At 39.0% G+C, this 19,734-nt stretch overlaps 1 protein-coding gene and 1 long non-coding RNA gene across 4 annotated transcripts in view; one reads left to right on the forward strand and one right to left on the reverse strand.

Moving 5' to 3' along the window:
• The window catches only part of slc35f4 (solute carrier family 35 member F4), a 49,784-nt gene continuing 30,050 nt past the window's right edge, over positions 1–19,734 (reverse strand). The window contains exons 1-7 of one of the 3 annotated variants that reach the window (XM_061895312.1): positions 18,529–18,753; positions 12,839–13,139; positions 10,240–10,459; positions 10,047–10,172; positions 9,779–9,971; positions 4,597–4,686; positions 1–730 (exon numbers count right to left, since the gene is read on the reverse strand). In XM_061895312.1, the coding sequence (XP_061751296.1) occupies positions 489–730; positions 4,597–4,686; positions 9,779–9,971; positions 10,047–10,172; positions 10,240–10,459; positions 12,839–13,139; positions 18,529–18,604 (1,248 nt within the window). In that variant the 5' untranslated portion in view covers positions 18,605–18,753 and the 3' untranslated portion in view covers positions 1–488. Of the gene's footprint in view, positions 731–772; positions 2,347–4,596; positions 4,687–9,778; positions 9,972–10,046; positions 10,173–10,239; positions 10,460–12,838; positions 13,140–18,528; positions 18,754–19,734 lie in introns of those variants that run through there. The other 2 variants (XM_061895311.1, XM_061895313.1) reach the window with 2 other exon arrangements.
• LOC133549661 (uncharacterized) lies at positions 11,115–14,057 on the forward strand. The gene is made up of 3 exons (XR_009806137.1): positions 11,115–11,584; positions 12,880–13,185; positions 13,410–14,057. It is a non-coding gene; the product is annotated as an uncharacterized LOC133549661 (long non-coding RNA).

Consider the following 19,734-nt stretch of genomic DNA (forward strand, 5'->3'; position numbering starts at 1 on the left):
TTTCCTTTCTATAAAGGAGAATAAATGGGCTTTTTATTAAAAAGAAAATAAAATATGCCGTACATTATGCATTGATTAACTCTTACTCTTTCTTAAATGTAATGCTGTTATTCAAATAAATATATTTATTACTTATCTCTAAAGAAATAACTCTAAGCACATACAAGGTTAAGCCAGACTGCCCCTGTGAGAATTTATATTCACGGAATACATTCTGCAGAGCAGGGCAGGGCAGAGGTCAGCCAGCGTGCGAGGGATTGAGTGTCGCAGGTTTATCAAGAAAGTAAATAACACTTCCCACCATTACCATTCGCAAAACTCATAAATACCCCTCTTGTAGTGGGCCAGGTGCAGCTGGAGAAGGTGACACATCGCCCATAAAATTGTGGTTTACAGTCCATCCTGTCTTCCAGATATTGTCCATCATGTGGTCCAACTCTGTTGGTGGGCAGTGAAGGAAGAAAATCCCACAGAAGAGTTCCTCAGGGTCATGCTAAGGGAAGGGAAACTGCACCGTTGGCTCGACTGCGGCTTCTCGTGTGCACGCTGGACTCTGTGAGCTCCTCGCCGTGATCCTCTGACTTCTTGTCAGCGATGGTGGCCAGAAAGCGCAATGTAACCGAGTCCCACTCCTCTGGAAGCAGCAAGAGCAGGAAGCCGAGGCAGATGATACAGGTGGCCGCCAGACGCACCACGCTGAAGATCACCTCATGCTTCAGAACATCTACAGCTACAGTAAGCAATGATAGAAGGCAGATCAAATCAAATCAAATCAACTTTATTTATATAGCACATTTAAAATTTACCACAGGGGTAGCCCAAGTGCTGTGCAATGGGCAGGTTAAAAACGAGAACCGAGCAAACACAACACAAACAGAACATGATAAAAAATAAATAAATAAATAAAATAAAATAAATAAAACATAAAAACAGGTTCACAGCAGGTGTATAATGGGGCGCCATTGCAGGATGTATATCACCTAGTGTTAAAAGCCATGGGATAAAAGTATGTTTTTAAGAGAGATTTAAAAACAGGAAGAGAGAAGGCTTGTCTAACACTCAGAGGTAGGTCGTTCCAGAGCTTGGGAGCAGCAGCGGCGAACGCTCTGTCACCTCTAAGCTTCGGCCTTGTGTAAGGGACCGTCAGTAGCAGCTGATCGGCTGATCTTAGGGATCGGGTGGGGCAGTAAGGCTGAAGGAGGTCGGAGAAATATGTTGGCGCGAGGTTGTTTAGACTTTTAAAAACAAATAGGAGGAGTTTAAAATTGGTTTGATAACGCACAGGGAGCCAGTGAAGGGACGCTAATAGGGTGACGTGCTCACACCTGCGGGTCTGGGATGAGCAGCAGAGTTCTGCACGAGCTGCAGGCGGGGGAGGGAGGCCTGGCTAATGCCTACGTACAGGACGTTGCAGTAGTCTAAACGATTCCAAATAAAGGCGTGGGTTCATTTCTCGAGATCATGTCCTGATAGAAGCGGTTTCACTTTCGCTATTTGGCGTAATTGATTAAAGCTTTTTTGAACGACGCTGCTGATTTTTTTTTCTAATTTAAAATCTAAGTCGAACTTTACCCCCAGGTTTGTGACACAGTGGCAGGTGAGTTATAGAACAAAACTAGTTAATTGGGGCAGAAAATGCATCTTATAAGTACAAGTGATCCACTTCATCCTCTGTGCTTGTCAAGTGGGATAACCAATGCACCTCCATGACATTCATACAGATTATTATAGTTACAGCTAAGAACTGCTTCCCTTCCTCTGCTAGGTAACACTTGGAGTATGCTGAGTATGATTGGGTTTCCAAGGTGCTGAGTACACTGTTTGGCATGGTGGCCTTTATTGCACAAAAAAAAAAACAGCCATTTTAATAAACTCTGCCAAGGAAGCTTTGCTTTTATTGCACTTTGTTTGTACTAGTTTACAGGATTATGCAACATTTACAAAAAAACTTCTTGTCACCATCAGTTGCTGAAAGGGAGACTAATTGCACAGTCTAAGACATATCATGTCTCTACAATTCTTAATTAGCTCTTAGCTATCATTTATAGCAAGCAAAAAAAAAAAAAAAGCCCTAATTGTCAAGCATGTGAAATTTCCACAAAACTTAATTTAAATCAACTTAATTTGTGCGTCAAATATCTCTTCCGTGTGTTTTTAATGCATTTTCAATAAAACTATAATCTAAACCATGTGTGTTGCAGGTACTTGCTGTTATTCTTGTCTAAATGTCCACTGAGTTGCAGAACTTGAGAGGATCAGGAGCACCGAAACAAGCTCGCGAGTTAGCTTACTTGCTGTCGCCTCTGTTTGCTCTCCCAGCCACAACGTTGACGGCTGTCCAATTTGCTGCTAATCATATTTGGATGATTATAATCGGAACATTGTTAGTTACAAACCAGTAGTAGTTCTATAGCAGGGGTCACCAACGCGATGCCCGCGGGCACCAGGTAGCCCGTAAGGACCAGATGAGTAGCCCGCTGGCCTGTTCTAAAAATAGCTCAAATAGCAGCACTTACAAGTGAGCTGCCTCTATTTTTTAAAATTGTATTTATTTACTAGCAAGCTGGTCTCGCTTTGCACAACATTTTTAATTCGAAGAGAGACAAAACTCAAATAGAATTTGAAAATCCAAGAAAATATTTTAAAGACCTGGTCTTCACTTGTTTAAATACATTCATTTATTTTTTACTTTGCTTCTCGTAACGTTTAGAAAGACAATTTTAGAGAAAAAATACAACCTTAAAAATTATTTTAGGATTTTTAAACACCTTTTTACCTTTTAAATTTCTTCCTCTTCTTTCCTGAGAATATTTGTGAAATATTTCTTCAAACTTATGAATAAAATTCAAAAAAATGATTCTGGCAAATCTAAAAAAATCTGTAGAATCAAATTTAAATCTTATTTCAAAGTCTTTTGAATTTATTTTACAATTTTTGTTCTGGAAAATCTAGAAGAAATAATGATTTGTCTTTGTTAGAAATATAGCTTGGTCCAATTTTTTATATCTTATAACAAAGTGCAGATGGGATTTTAACCTATTTAAAACATGCCATCAAAATTCTAAAAATAATCTTAATCAGGAAAAATTAGTAATGATGTTCCATAAATTCTTTTTTTAATTTTTTCAAAAAGATTCGAATTAGCTAGTTTTTCTCTTCTTTTTTTTGGTTGAATTTTGAATTTTTAAGAGTCAAAATTGAAGATAAACTATGTTTCAAAATTGTATTTTAATTTTTTCTCCTCTTTTAAACCGTTTAATTAATTTTTTTTCTATCATTTATTCTCTGCAAAAAACCTTCTGTCGAAGGAAAAAAAAAATGTACGACGGAATGACAGACAGAAATACCCGTTTTTTTTTGTTGACCTTTATCTGTTTCTGTATATATTTATTTTGAGAAATCATTAAGATGATCAGTGTTTCCACAAAGATAACCATCATTTATTATTAAAAATAACAAAGAGTTAAAGGTAAATTGAGCAAATAATTTCTGGCAATTTATTTAAGTGTGTATCAAACTGGTAGCCCTTCGCATTAATCAGTACCCAAGAAGTAGCTCTTGGTTTCAAAAAGGTTGGTGACTGCTCTAAAATATATATTAGTAGCCAGCGAGAAGGTGTATTATTGACGCAACAGATTGTAAACAGGGGTCACAACTCGGGAAGTATATTACCCGAGGGGGCATGGCTACAGGATAAAAGTGCCAAATGGGAAACCTTTTTGGAGTTCTATGCATGTTATAGAATTGTACATTACATTTTTAATGATAATAATATTAGTAAATTATCTGCTTAAAAAAAAAAAAAAAATTATGTGCTATACTCCATGAGACACGTAAGTATCAAAGCAAAAGGCCAAAAGAGGTTGATAGATGTGAACAAATATAAAGGTAAAATATAGTGTAGAAATGCACCCAAAGACAGGAAATGTAGACTTGATGTCCAACATTTTCTTGCGGAGGTTTGCGTGGCAGCACCTGATGCTGATAGCTTCTTTTTTTTCAAAATTTCTATTTTTTTTCCTCAAAGGGTGCTCAATTCCCTGAACCTTATAAAGTTTTTACAAGCTTGCTAATAGCTCATCTATAAATCCCTCATAAGGGTTTTGCAAAGTGGTACATTGAATTAAATAATGGATAAAGTCTTTGGAACAAGGAATTGTGTATCTTTCAAAAGACAGGACGGGGGAGCGGTGTGGTGCAATTGGGAGAGTGGCCGTGCCAGCAACCTGAGGTTTCCTGGTTCGATCTGCAGCTTCACAGCCGTTGTGTCCTTGAAAAAGACACTTCACCCTTGCTCCTGATTGTGTCGTGGTTAAGGCCTTGCATTGTAGCTCCCTCCATCAGTGTGTGAATGTGTGTGTGAATGGGTGAATGTGGAAATAGTGTCAAAGCGCTTTGAGTACCTTGAAGGTAGAAAAGCGCTATACAAGTAAAACCCATTTGAGGGAAATCCGGATAACAAAACTAACTCATATGCAGCGGTTGACACGCTATTATAGTGTGCAATTTGGTGCAAATTTAAAACGTATGTTTGTTTGAACGTGCTGGAAGTCTTCAGTGTTTTGAGTGTTTGTAGTAAATATATAGGAACTTTACCTGCATTTCCAGGCACACTTAGTAGAGTTCCAATGGAGATGAGAATAGGGTATGTCAGCACCACGCCAACATGAACTAGGATGTTGAACACTGCAAAAGACACAAAAAAGTTACAGTACATGTTACTAGAGTTCAAGAGCTGAAGCTTTTGTGTGGCTGACGAAAATGACAAAAAAGTGTGGTCCGCAGGCCATTTGAGGCACGCAACTCAGGTTTTGTTTACCTGCACCATATTGTTGAAATACAAACCCCGTTTCCATATGAGTTGGGAAATTGTGTTAGACGTAAATATAAACGGAATACAATGATTTGCTAATCATTTTCAACGTATATTCAGTTGAATATGCTACAAAGACAACATATTTGATGTTCAAACTGATAAACTTGTTTTTTTTTTTTAAATAATCATTAACTTTAGAATTTGATGCCAGCAACACGTGACAAAGAAGTTGGGAAAGGTGGCAATAAATACTGATAAAGTTGAGGAATGCTCATCAAACACTTACATGGAACATCCCACAGGTGTGCAGGCTAATTGGGAACAGGTGGGTGCCATGATTGGGTATAAAAGCAGCTTCCATGAAATGCTAAGTAATTCACAAACAAGGATGGGGTGAGGGTCACCCCTTTGTAAGCCAATTGTCGAACAGTTTTAGAAAAACATTTCTCAACGAGCTATTGCAAGGAATTTAGGGATTTTACCATCTAAGGACCGTAAAATCATCAAAAAGTTCAGAAAATCTGGAAAAAATTACTGCACGTAAGCGATGATATTGCGCACATTTGACCCCTCAGGCGGTACTACATAAAAAACCGACATCAGTGTGTAAAGGATATCACCACATGGGCTCAGGAACACTTCATAAAACCACTGTCAGTAACTACAGTTGGTCGCTACATCTGTAAGTGCAAGTTAAAACTCCACAATGCAAAGCCAAACTCATTTATCAACAATATCCTGAAACGCCACCGGCTTGGCTGGGCCCGAGCTCACCTAAGATGGACTGATGCAAAGTGGAAAGGTGTTCTGTTGTCTGACCAGTCCACATTTCAAATTATATTTGGAAACAGAGGACGTGGTGTCCTCCAGAACAAAGAGGAAGCCAACCATTCGGATTGTTATAGGCGCAAAGTTCAAAAGCCAGCATCTGTGATGGTATGGGGGTGTATTTGTGCCCAAGGCATGGGTAACTTACACATCTGTGAAGGCACCATTATTGCTGAAATGTCCATACAGGTTTTGTAGCAACATATGTTGTCATCCAAGCAACGTTATCATGGACGCCCCTGCTTATTTCAGCAAGACAAGCGTTACAACAGAGTGGCTTCGTAAAAAAAAGAGTCCGGGTACTTTCCTGGGCCGCCTGCAGTCCAGACCTGTCTCCCATCGAAAATGTGTGGCGCATTATAAAGCGTAAAATACGACAGCGGAGACCCCGGACTGTTGAACAACTGAAGCTCTACATAAAACAAGAATGGGAAAGAATTCCACTTACAAAGCTTCAACAATTAGTTTCCTCAGTTCCCAACATTTATTGAGTGTTGTTAAAAGAAAAGGTGATGTAACACAGTGGTGAACATGCTCTTTCCCAACTACTTTGTCACGTGTTGCATCCATGAAATTCTAAGTTAATTATTATTTGCAAAAAAAAATAAAGTTTACGAGTTTGAACATCAAATATCTTGTCTTTGTAGTGCATTCAATTGAATATGGGATGAAAAGGATTTGCAAATCATTGTATTCCGTTTATATTTACATCTAACACAATTTCCAAACTCATATGGAAACAGGGTTTGTAAAATAAAAGGGAATAGAGTAGAAATGTAAAAAAAACATAGCAAAAATATTTAACACAATGACAAAAACCTGAAATCATATTACTACCGACTGGGTAAAGAATCTGGGTATTATCTTCGACCCAACTCTTTTGTTTGAGTCACACATTAAGAGTGTTACTAAAACGGCCTTCTTTCATCTCCGTAATATCGCTAAAATTGACTCCATTTTGTCCATTAACGACGCTGAGATCATTATCCATGCATTTGTTACGTCTCGCCTCGATTACTGTAACGTATTATTTTCGGGTCTCCCCATGTCTAGCATTAAAAGATTACAGTTAGTACAAAATGCGGCTGCTAGACTTTTGACAAGAACAAGAACGTTGGTCATATTACGCCTATACTGGCTCACCTGCCCTGGCTTCCTGTGCACTTAAGATGTGACGTTGGAATCCTTTTTTTTTTTTTTTTTTTTGTTTGTCATGAAAAAGGGACGTTTTTGTGGTTGGTACACTAATTGTAAGTGTATATTGTGTTTTTTATGTTGATTTAATAAAAATTGTTTATATATATATATATATATATATATATATATATATATATATATATATTTATATATATATATATATATATATAATTTTTATTTTTTTTAATAAAAATGAATAAAAAAAATATTCTGCGGCCCGGTGGTTGGGGACCACTGACGTAGATCATAAAGTTTTGTCTTTAAATATACAAACAAAGTCTGTTTTTGGTATTTACTTTTTAATGATCAAATATACTGAATATAGTTCATTACTTGAGACACAAGATGTTTTGATGATGTAAGCAATACGCACAGGATTGTCTGGAGCGGAGGCAGCATGTTTGGGATGTGGACATATTTTAACATATCAGAGATATACCCGCGGAAAAAGGGATCTACAAAATGTGCAAATATTAAGAGGACTGGAGAGAAAGTCCACCTGGAGCAGGAGTGCAAAGCAAGTGTGACGTCAGGCTTGCTGTAGCTCTCGCTGTTCGTCGCGGACATGGAGCAACAGAAGTAAAGTGTCTCTGAACACAAGTACAGTCTCCAATAACACCAGAAAAAGATGCTAAATGTGTTGCTAGTTATTTTTAATAAAGAAAAATTCACTAGAAGGATTTGAGAAGTTTCCAGAAACTTCTAAAAATTCTCAACAAAGTCCCTTGTACAATAAGCAGCAACAATTTAAAAAGTTGACAAAATGATATAAGAAAAAAAAGTAACACTAATTTATAACAGATTTGTTTTTAAATCTATGTATACATTTTCTTTACCCTTTTTGAAGAAAATATATGCATCCTGGTAAATGATGCAGACTATATGATTTCATATTGACCACGCACATAGCCACGCTCCCACAGCCACAGGTATGTTGACAATCTCGGGGAAACCTTGCTATATCAGAGATATACCCGCGGAAAAAGTGATCTACAAAATGTGCAAAAATTAAGAGGGCAGGAGAGAAAGTCCACCAGGAGCAGCAGCACAAAGCAAGTGTGGCGTTAATTCATTAATGTGGACCCTGACTTAAACAAGTTAAAAACTTATACCATTTAGTGGTCAATTGTGCGGAATATGTACTGTACTGTGCAATCTAGTAATAAAAGTTTCAATCAATCCTTTAAAGGCTTGTTGCAGCTCTCGCTGTACGTCGCGGACATGGAGCGACAGAAGTAAAGTGTCTCTAAACACAAGTACAGTCTCCAATAACACCAGAAAAAGATTCTAAATGTGTTGCGTCATTTTTAATAAAGAAAAATTCATTAAAATAATTTGAGAAGTCTCCAGAAACTTGTAAAAATGCTCAACAAAGTACATTGTACAATAAGCAGCAACAACTTGAAAATTTAACAAAATTATATGAGAAAAAAAAAATGTTAATACTAATTTATAACAGATTTGTTTTTAAATCTTTGTATACATTTTGTTTACCCTTTTTTAAAGAAAATATATGCATCCTTAGTAGATGATGACGTCATATTGACCACGCCGCCACAGCCACAGGCATGTTGGCAATCACTACAGGTGGGGCAGTAATTCCTTGAAGTTAGAAGTGGGCTTTGAATGCTGAAGCCACGGGCATAAAATTTTCTGCAAAAACTTGGTCAAATTGACACTCGCAGCTATGATAGCTGGCGTTGATGTTGGCATTGCGTGTCTGCATTGTCGTTCCACATAGCTCAAGCCAAAGCTGTGTACGGATGTCAAAGATGAAATGCATCAAAGGAGTTTATCTCCACTTTGGTTCAACAGCTCTTAATAGCTCAGAGCGGTCTTGTTGGCGTGGGGTGCCTGGCCGAATGTCCGATACTACGTCCGGCTGTTCTCATTTGACATTGCTCGCGTTAAAGGCTCACCAATGTGGCGATCGTTATTGTTAGGCAGGAGTTGAAGATAAAGTCATACAAAAGGTTGTTCTGCTAAAAGATGGTCATCTTGAAGTTGTCGCAGTTAAGTGAGAACACCATCAGGATTAGCGCTCTGTTATGTACATAGTAAACAACTTTTAATTCGGAAATGAAAGTCATGCCTGGAGAATATTTGCCAATCGAACATAATACTAATAGAAAATAAAGCGGCCGTGCCTGCAACTTGAGGGTTCCAGGTTCGATCTCCGCTTCCGCCATCCTAGTCACTGCTGTTGTGTCCACGGGCAAGATACTTTAGCCACCTGCTTCCTGGGCCACCCACACAGGTTTAAATGTAACTTAGATCATGGGTTTCACTAAGTAAAGCGCTTTCAGCCACTAGAGAAAAGCGCTATATAAATATAATTCACACAATTGACAACACGTAGTTTAGGCCTAAAAGATGTAGAATGTGTGTTTCAAAAATGTGTGATGTGGTGAATAAAGGATGTAGCAAGATATTACTGTAAAATTAATTATTGTCTCATTGCAATTTATGCAGCGTACTGAATATAGCGATGGACGTCCATCCATCCATCCATCCATCCATCCATCCATCCATCCATCCATTTTCTACCGCTTATCCCTTTTTGGGTTCGCGGGGGGTCGCTGGACCCTATCTCAGCTGCATGCGGGTGGAAGGCGGTGTACACCCTGGACAAGTCGCCACCTCATCGCAGGGCCAACACAGATAGACAGACAACATTCACACTCACATTCACACACAAGGGCCAATTTAGTGTTGCCAATCAACCTATCCCCAGGTGCATGTCTTTGGAAGTGGGAGGAAACCGGAGTACCCGGAGGGAACCCACGCAGTCACATGCAGACTCCACACAGAAAGATCCTGAGCCTGGGATTGAACTCAGGACTACTCAGGACTGTTGTATTGTGAGGCAGATGCACTAACCCCTCTTCCACCATGCCGCCCAGCGATATAAGTATGCTACATTATTTGTGTACCCACCTAGCCAAAGTCCTGCCAGGCCACACAGGTACCCCCAAGGCAGTGAGGACAGTGAGCCCCATTGCTCTACTTTGGTGAAATACAGGATGAGTGGCACACAGGAGATGAAGATCAGATTGAAAAAACCCATGGTGGAAAGAAAATGAGCCACCTCGCCGAGATTGGCACTGCCCAGGACCATCTTGAACAGCACCTGGAAAGCCAGAAGACACAAATCCACAGTTAACATGCCGTTTGATTCATTCACTTGTGCAGTTGATGGTCTTACCTTATAAAGCGCTGATGTTGAAGCTGAACCCACAGCCAATGCCACGCCCACAAAGGAATCACCATGGAAACCGTCGGCATACGCCATCATGACGATACCTGTGATGGCCATAATGGCAGCCACGATCTAAAGAAATAGTTTACGGATCATTAATGATATCTTTTACGAGCTTAAGTAATCATACTGTACATACTCGGACTCCCATGAAGCGGTCCTTAAGAACAATCCAGGACAAAAGAAAGACAAAGGCCTTGTGGCAGCAGTAAAGGGCAGAGACATCAGTGGCGGTTAGCTTCTTCAAGGCCAAAAGGTACAAGTAGTTTGTCAGCGTCCACAGGATGGAGAAAGGCGCCGTCCTTTTTACAAAAAGCTTCAGAGTCATGCCCTCATCGCCAAACAGCTTACTGCACTCTCTGCCAAAAGATAACATAACTCTTAAATGGTTTGCACCGGCAAGGAAAAAACGTTGGTACACCAGGGCCTCATGTAGTAAAACTTGTCTGGTTTTCCAAAAATGCGGTATGCTCAAATCCAGATAACAATGTACGCACAAATTCAAATGTAATAAAGTGTGCACATGCATTAATCCAACAAGTCTTATTCAAACACAAACACAGTCAGAAAACACAAAAATGAAGACTGCAAAAAGAAGAATTTCAAAGAATGAGTTGAAGGTGCTTCTGGCTGGGGTGAAAACATTTACTCTATACCACTAATTTTGCAAGTTTGTGCAGCAGGGCATGTGCCACGGAAAAGGTGTGGTTTAGTATTTCACACTTTACGCACAGGTTTTTAACATAAGTATACGTTGAACACGGGGACAATCAGGGGCTTGTTTGAAAAATCTTAAGATATAGTCTAACCAGAACAAACAGCCAACTCATTAACTTTAACCACTGACTCGTAATGACGTTGTAAAGACGGGATATAACATTTGGGAGGCACATATGCTCTATGTGCATCACAGGAATTATCATGAACTATTAATATTCTAAACAAATGTACGCGCACAGTGCCAGCTTGTAGCCTTTCCCAGCCATGCTGTTACTTAGAATCAGTGTTAATTTTGTTGACGAAAAATTTTCGTCATAGTTATCGTCAACGACCTTTTTTTTCTGACTAAAACGAGACAATAACTAAATAAAAAATAATTTACGTGGACAAGACAATGACGAGGTGTATTGACATATTCGTCAACGAATAAAAACGAGACGAAAATGTCTGCCAGAGACGAGATCCAATCGGAACTCATTTCGTTAGGAAAAGGCGGGAGGAGTTGGGAAGAGAACCAATCAGAGCGACGTGGTAAGGAAGTTACGTAAACGTAGTTTGCGTTTGAGACTGACCCGGGAATGCGCTGCAGAAGACAACATGTCAACGCTGGGGAGGAAGAGGAGAGAGGACATATGGGGAAATGTTATATTTGACGTCAAAGATAACAAGACGCAGTGTAAGAAATGCAGCACGAGGATTACGGGGAAAAACACAACAAACTTGAAGCGACATTTACAGTCGAATCACTCGAAATCCACACACAGGTAAGCATTTTCCACAACATACAACTCACTCGACGTTATCCCGTTTATTACACGGCTTACTCGTGAAATACTAAATCTGAGACATGATTTTTATCAAAATACGACTTGTATCGGTGATTTTTCCGCTGTTTTGCTTTGACTTTCAGAAATTGAAGGGAAAGTTTACATATTACCCTTTAGTCGACTAAATCTACTGTAGTTTTCGTCGACTATAATCTTATGATATTTCGTCAACTAAAACTAAAACAATTTAAATAAATAAATTATGACTAAAACTAAATTACATTTTAGTCAAAAGACTATGACTAAAACTAAATCAAATTTTGCTGTCAAAATTAACACTGCTTAGAATGTACGAATCATATGTTGAACCCAGGCCACATTGTTACAATGTTGCTTCATTGCATTTGCACATCACATATGGATGCATTCAAAGGGAAGAACCACAAGCAGCGCTTGTAGTTCTCTTTGCTTGAAAAATCCCTGTCATCAAAGGGACTGTGCAATACCAGGCTCTTGCCAAAACTGGGTGTGCCATATCACCCCTTTGTGTTACCATAGCCGTGTGGTGCCAAAACGGAGACACATATTTTGTAAAAATCTTTGTCGAAAACCAGGGATTATGAAATCTGAGGTATAATATAACTGTATTTCGCAAAAGTAGTTTTGGGGCATTCAACCCATCCATCCATTTAATTTTCTACCACTTGTTCCTTTCGGGATGGCGGAGGGTGGGGAGGGGATGCTGGAGCCTATCTCAGCTCCATTCGGGCAGAAGACGGTGTACACCCTGGACAAGTCGCCACCTCATCACAGGGCCAACACAGATAGACAGACAACATTCACACTCACATTTACACACTAGGGCCAATTTAGTGTTGCCAATCAACCTAACCCAAACATTTGTCAATTCAAAAGTCACTGATATTGGAATTGATAAAAGGGTCAGGCTCAAAATTTGTATTCTAGGTCATTCCAAAGGTGTTTGATAGGGTTGATGTCAGGGCTCTTACTTTCTTCAACATCAAACTCTGAGTATTTTGTGTAAAGCTTGCATTTGCATTTGGGCAAGAGGCTAACTGCACCCTGGAGTCACAAGGCACAAAGAAACTAGTATCCACACTCACAAATCACTGAGTAGAAACTGAGCCTTTTTTGACTGCATGGAAATTGGTCAAGTGAACTACTACACCATATGCAACCCAACCAATAACACATATTGTTTTAAATTCAGACACTGAATAGATGATTTACCTGAATTTTTGAATGAGTGTCTGCTTCTCTCTTGTCATCAGCACATGTCCAAAGTAGTATATAGGAAAGAAGAGAATATTCCAGTTGCTGCTGAACCAGGAGATGAAGAAAGGACAGGAGAATGACCGGTAGGTCAGCTTGACCACCTGAGTGGTACCCACCCAGGAGGAGGAGACGCAGAGCACCATCAGCAGACCACCTAGCACCTTCAGCACTGTGCAGGTGCAGGTCTGGTACGACAGGCTCTCCTCGCTTGTCTCGCTGCCTGGCGTCTCAGCGTGAGACTCCAAACCATCCTCTCCTAACGGGAAGAGAAATACCACAAATGTACACAGAATGTCACTCAGGTAAGTTGTATCACTAATACAGCAAATAATATTTATTTTAGTGAAGTGCTCAGAAGTCAAATTGTCCAAAGTCTTATTTCATTGTTTTAATTATTGAAAACCATTGCTGCTATCTAAACATACTGACATTCAAAACATATACAGTATTTAATGGGGTTCTATTATGCAAACCCAACTTTTCTTACCTGTTGGTAACTGTTTTTGTGTATTTGGGATCCCTATAGGTCCCGAAAATGTCACATCAAACCACGGCGGAATGGTGGAGATGTCTATAACACAATCCTGCCTTCTTCCAAAGTTGCTCCAAAAAAGTGTGGAGAATGCATATATTTTTAAGAGTTCTGTCTTTATTCATAGTCATGTTTAAAGCAGCTAATATTTTCCCATGTGTACACTTCGTGCTTTTTCCTTTTGTTCGCTAGTAAACTCTGTTTCACCTTGAAGGCACTGGAATGTCTATTGGGAGTATAATGTACTCCCTTTTTAACAATAAGGCTGTATTTCTTTAAGGGCAGGAGGGGGCTGTTTCCATACTAAATAAGCTGACTTTTTCCGTTTGATTTTCAGACCGCTTCTTGATGCTGCTATTAACGCATTTGTAAGGACTGGTCTCTTAAAGCTTTAGTAAAACTTGGTAGTATTGCTATTCTGTTTTGGTGGTCCTTCTTACTCAACATATATGCCATCCGAAAGATCTTGGGATTGACCAGTGTCTTTTATTCCCTGAGAGGAAGACTGGTCCGACGCAACACAAGCCGTTTGGAATTTGAGACGATTGTGACGTATTTTGCCTTAGTTACGTCCGCAGATATCTCCATACATGATAGAGGGTTACCCAAAGAGCGTTGCACTAGTTCACCATTTGTATTCAGTTGTAGTCAATAAAATCTTTATTTTTCTCTATAGTCTCTTGTTGTGGGGCAGACTGTCTTGTACTGGATTTGAACATGCATGCTAAATGGCAACATGCTGTTGCCATTTCTAATGAATGTAGCATATAGTTTTAACTGATATCTGTCAGTAGACACGATATGAAAGTGCTAAAAACTACAACATAGCTGACTAGGTGTCAGAGGAGGCTTGTCCTGGAGGAGGGCTTCTACACGTAAATAAAACCGCCCACAAAACGGTGCACTCTGGATTGACAGTCAGACAGCAGCTTGAAGATGGTATATAAAATACAATCTATGAACAATTTTAACCAAAGCAACAGAATTACATTTTATGTACACCACAAGGACGTGTTTTAAATGCAGGAGAAAAAAATCATAATGGATTGATGGATGGATCTTTATTGTCATTGCACAAGTACAACATGTTTTAATATAACCATATTAGGCTTCTGTTTTTACAGCAGTTTTTGGGAATCTGATATTTTTCATCCTAAGTGAGAAATGAGTGACAATATTTAAAGCAGTGGTTCACAACCTTTTTTCAGTGATGTACCTCCTGTGATTTTTTTTTTAATTCAAGTACCCCCTAATCAGAGCAAAGCATTTTTGGTTGAAAAAAAGGGATAAAGAAGTAAAATACAGCACTATGTCATCAGTTTCTGAATGATTAAATTGTATAACAGTGTAAAATATTGCTCATTTGTAGTGGTCTTTCTTGAACTATTTGGAAAAAAAGATATAAAAATAACTAAAAACTTGTTGAAAAATAAACAACTGATTCAATTATAAATAAAGATTTCTACACATAGAAGTAATCATCAACTTAAAGTGCCCTCTTCGGGGATTGTAATAGAGATCCATCTGGATTCATGAACTAAATTCTAAACATTTCATCACAAAAAAAGAAATCTTTAACATCAATATTTATTGAACATGTCCACAAAAAAATCTAGCTGTCAACACTGAATATTGCATTGTTGCATTTCTTTTCACAGTTTATGAACTTACATTCATATTTTGTTGAATTATTATTCAATAAATATATTTATAAAGGATTTTTGAATTGTTGCTATTTTTCAATAAATATGTTTATAAAGGATTTTTGAATTGTTGCTATGTTTAGAGTATTTAAAAAAATCTCACGCACCCCTTGGAATACCTTCAAGTAACCCCAGGGGTACGCGTACCCCCATTTGAGAACCACTTATTTAAAGTACCTCTTGGGGAAAGAATCAGAATCCTTTTGTCGTTACCAGTGAGGGTTCGTTCACATGCTAGGAATTTTTTTGTGGTGCAATGGTACTACATGAAACATTAACCAGCAAAACTAAGATAGACAAGCTAAAAAAAATAATAAAAAAATTAAAAAAGACAAATAAAACAAGAATGTGAATACAGTAAGACAAAATATCTGGAAGGAGAATGTATTAGCACATTACTGTATGTAAATTAGGGCTACAACGATTTATCGGTGAATTCTACTAGAAAATAGCTTCGATTTATAGTTTGGAACTTCGATTAATTATATAATGAATTAACTAATATAGATTTATAAAATCTGGACCGCATGGCATGCCCGGAACTGTAAATACACAGACATTGTTGCTGAATGACTGCTGCAGTAAGAGCACACATGAGAGCGGTGGTGCGTGGGTGCCGTGATCTGTGTGGCGGAAAATGTTTTTCTTTCTTTCATCAATGCAAAAATGTTAAGAGTGGAATTTTAATGTTGATAATGTGCATTTATTAGAAATGTTTTAGATTAACAGAACATGCTTTGTTTATTTCAACAATTTTTCCTAAAATACGCATAAAGGCTATAAAGTGTATTTAATCTGTTTAATCAAACAAACTAATCGATTGGTTACTCGATTACTAGAATAATTATTAGCTGTAGCCCTAATGGAGATGCATAGGCGCACACGTTCAGGTGCGTTCTTCACTCATCAGTGTGCACTGATCAATTTTCACCAGGCCAGGAAATCAAAGAAGACTGCTGGCTGCATGAGCTCTCTGCTAGCTCAGCATATGAAGTGAGTATCCCACTTTTAGTACAGCACAGCATCTTGGGGGTGCTCATTATTGCATCTATGGACTTTTTTTTTGTAATCGATTAGGAGTAGAGCACTGGGAGTACACCCACTGATAAGCTGAATGAAAATGGATTGTTGTAAATCGGTTTTCTCTCTTGTGTGGGATACCTAATCTGCTTCACATATGTTAATGATTATTACAGGTTAATGCAGAATGTTTAAATAAACCCAATATATTAAAGATTTCATTGGTAATGTAATGTCTCTGGTAAAGTTAAACATTGACTGTTACTGTTATGCATAGGAAACCAACTGTAATGGAGGCCGAGAGAATACTCTCACACTTAGCTGGTACAAGTACCACTTACACACATCAACATATACTGTACGTTATATTGGGGCTTTCTCAAACTTATGATCGGTAGGATTGGAGAGTTGTATTACGTTCATTATTGCCAATGCTACTAGTTTATTGATTAATAATAAGCAATTTCTCCTTTTTGACGCCTGTTTCATGTGTCATGTCTTGTGTTATTGTTATAATATACAGTCGTTTAAATGTATACAGCAGGACCTCTGTTTTCATTCGTATTCTATTTCAAAAGGTCAAAGTGCTGGCATTCACTACTTTCTTTGGCTCCATGGTGGGTTATTTTGTAGTCGTATACAGACTGAGTCACCAATGTGTGGGATTTTTTGTTTGGGCACTGGTAGAACTATACGCGGGCAAATAGACTAGTTTGTTACATGCAATGTTTGACTGTACAATTTATGAAAATTTTAATCACAAATCAAATTGCAAAAACCAATTCAGATGTGAACACATTTCTTTGGAGCATCACTAATATTTATGTTATTAATATTTATATGATGTTTTATTCCATGCCATTCCATTTTGTGGGTTAATCACAGTGTATTATAAAGTGTTTAAAAAATATATATATTTAGCCTAGAAAAAGTAATTGAATGGAACTTGTTGGTTTTAGTATTATAAATATTAGGTAGTGTTTCATTCCTTTGTGAAAACTGTTCTTAAATAAGTAAAATTAATGAAAATCACCAACTTTGTTGGTTCAACACACACATAATCTCTTTTACATGAACCCAATATGTCTAACTTCATCCTATTTAATACACATTTGTTAATGTAGCTTGCAAGAAAATAAAATGTAAAGTTCCACCCATGTTTGTATTAAGGCACACTTTCCCTCCCTAAATGTCGCTAGCAGTAAAATGCCTTCAGAGTTTAGAATTGTGTGTAGGTCAAAATAGAAACAAGACCTCACCTGATGGCACATGCTAAACTTTTTCTTCGAGATACTTTTAGATTGTATCTTGCAGATGTGGTAAATTGGAAAAAATTGGTTCACCTGCATGTTCTCAGTCCCTCGTAAAAACATACCAAGGTATTTACTAAATGGTACAACACAGGCATATTAACTACATTACAAAATTAGGACATTTATGAAAAGGAATTGTTGTCATTCCATTATACAAGAGAAGAGCAGCTCCATTCCTCTTCTTGTCTGATTCTTTTCATTTACCAATTAAAAATATAATATTTTGTGATTGACGCTACAAAGAAAACGTGAAACTTTGAAGTATAAAAGCCACTACAGGCTGAACTGGAGCCAGCATGCGGCAATTTTAAAAGCATTCTCCCGCCTCAGAAAAGCAGCTTTCACGGTCAAACACTCCTTTCACATGTGGCTGTGCTTCTGCGCACAAAATAAAGTTGAAAAGCTACGACATTATTTTAGTTTAAAGTCAAAGAGAATCAGTCTATGGCTATATTTACATTTATTTGTGGCCACTATGGTGGAAGAGGTCATTCAAAGCACTAACCTGATTCGATCTCACTATCTCACTGTGCTGCATAGAATCATTCATTACCAGCTGGCTTTTATTGGAGCTCCTCCACCCTGTGTGATGCACTACGCCGCTCCAACCCAACATTTCAATCTGGTGTGTGTGTTTTATGGCGACGTTGATGGATGGACACCCGCCTGAGCTCACGGCGCACGTCTGAAGAGCGCAGCCTTGATAAGTCGTCTCAAGGAGGAGTGGGATTCCGACTATGCTTACAGAAAGAAGATTAAGGATATCTCATTGTAATCTCAGAAACAAAGGTAAACCGCATGGATTAGATGATGGCTTTGGAAAAAGTTCAAGGAGGATAAGGATGCGTATTGTTGTTAAGAGCAGAATTGTTCAGATGCGTGAAAGAACAACTTGCTGATGTGTGGGGTTTTTTTCTATCCAGGCTTGAATGCACAGCGGCTGTTTATCTGCATGCTTCTAAAGATGCAACGGTGTGTAGCTCTTGTCTATCTCCCATCCATCTTTGTCACAAAGACGCTGGCAAAGTGCCTCAATTCACCCACATTTAGTAGAAGACAAATGCATGTAGAAGTTACCTTCAGAGATGGGACAGGTCAGGACCTGAGTGCTGTAAGAGCTGAGAGGAGCCACCCGGGCGGAGTGCTTCTTCATCCTCCACTGGGGGCCACAACACACTGTCCTTCCCTGGGAAGTCTATGTGTGTATGCCTGTGTGTGTTTGTGTGAGAGTGCACGCTCAGCAGCTCTTCCTCCTTGCTGCGTGCATCCTTACTCCTCCGCTTAGTCTTCTTCACGCTCTTCACTTATCCCCCCGCCAAACACGCCCCCCACCCCTCAACCCCCTCCCACCACCAACCCCACTGCGCCTGGCTGTTTCCCAGATCTGTCAACTTGTTTTCCAAGCACTCCAGTCCAGGCCGACTCACTCCCTTCTACTCTTCCTCCTCTGTCTGTCTGGATAGTTGTGACACAGCTGAATGGAGGCGGTGCAGTCAAGTGGACGCGTTACTGTTGCAATGTCATGCTGTCATCCAGCGCCGCCACGGTCTCCAAGGGAGACTGAGCGTCAAGTGTGTGTGGCATGGCACAATCAATCCCCTCAACTCCCTCTCTCCTTGCTACCCCCACCTTGTTTCTGTCTGTCCAACTCCCTCAACCCCTCCCTCCCTATTTGCTCCACAAATCAGCAGCTTTGTTTGGAAGGTAACCAAGCAGCCCCGGCTAATTATGCTGCGCTAGCTCATCTCTTCATGCATCCTTTTTTTTTTTACCTGAGCAGGCTTCTTTCTGCACTCCCTCACTGTCTCCTACCACACACTCATGTCCTCTGTCACTTTTCCTAAAATGTCTCCTGCTCTTGACAACCAAATTATTCATACATATACAAAATCGCACCAGTAGGCCATCATTACGTTCTTAAATTCATCTCGATGCACAGAGCTCTGCTCAACAAAAGACAGTAAACTGTGGAATAATATTTGTGTTTGTTTGTCAGTGAACTACTTCCATGACGAACATGAGGGATGTGGTTTTACGTTCCATGTGTGGACAGCACCAACACGGACTCAAGCAAAGGAGTAAACCGGGCAGTTTTGCAACTTTGGAGGTAGGTTCCGTTTGTGTTATGGTTCTTATACCGTGTAAAACAGTGGTTCTCAACCTTTTTTCAGTGATGTACCCCCTGTGAACATGTTTTTAATTCAAGTACCCCCTAATCAGAGCAAAGTATTTTTGTTTAAAAAAAAAAGAGATAAAGAAGTAAAATACAGCACTATGTCATCA

This window comes from Nerophis ophidion, linkage group LG03 (genome assembly GCF_033978795.1).
Source record: "Nerophis ophidion isolate RoL-2023_Sa linkage group LG03, RoL_Noph_v1.0, whole genome shotgun sequence".
Taxonomy (NCBI): domain Eukaryota; kingdom Metazoa; phylum Chordata; class Actinopteri; order Syngnathiformes; family Syngnathidae; genus Nerophis; species Nerophis ophidion.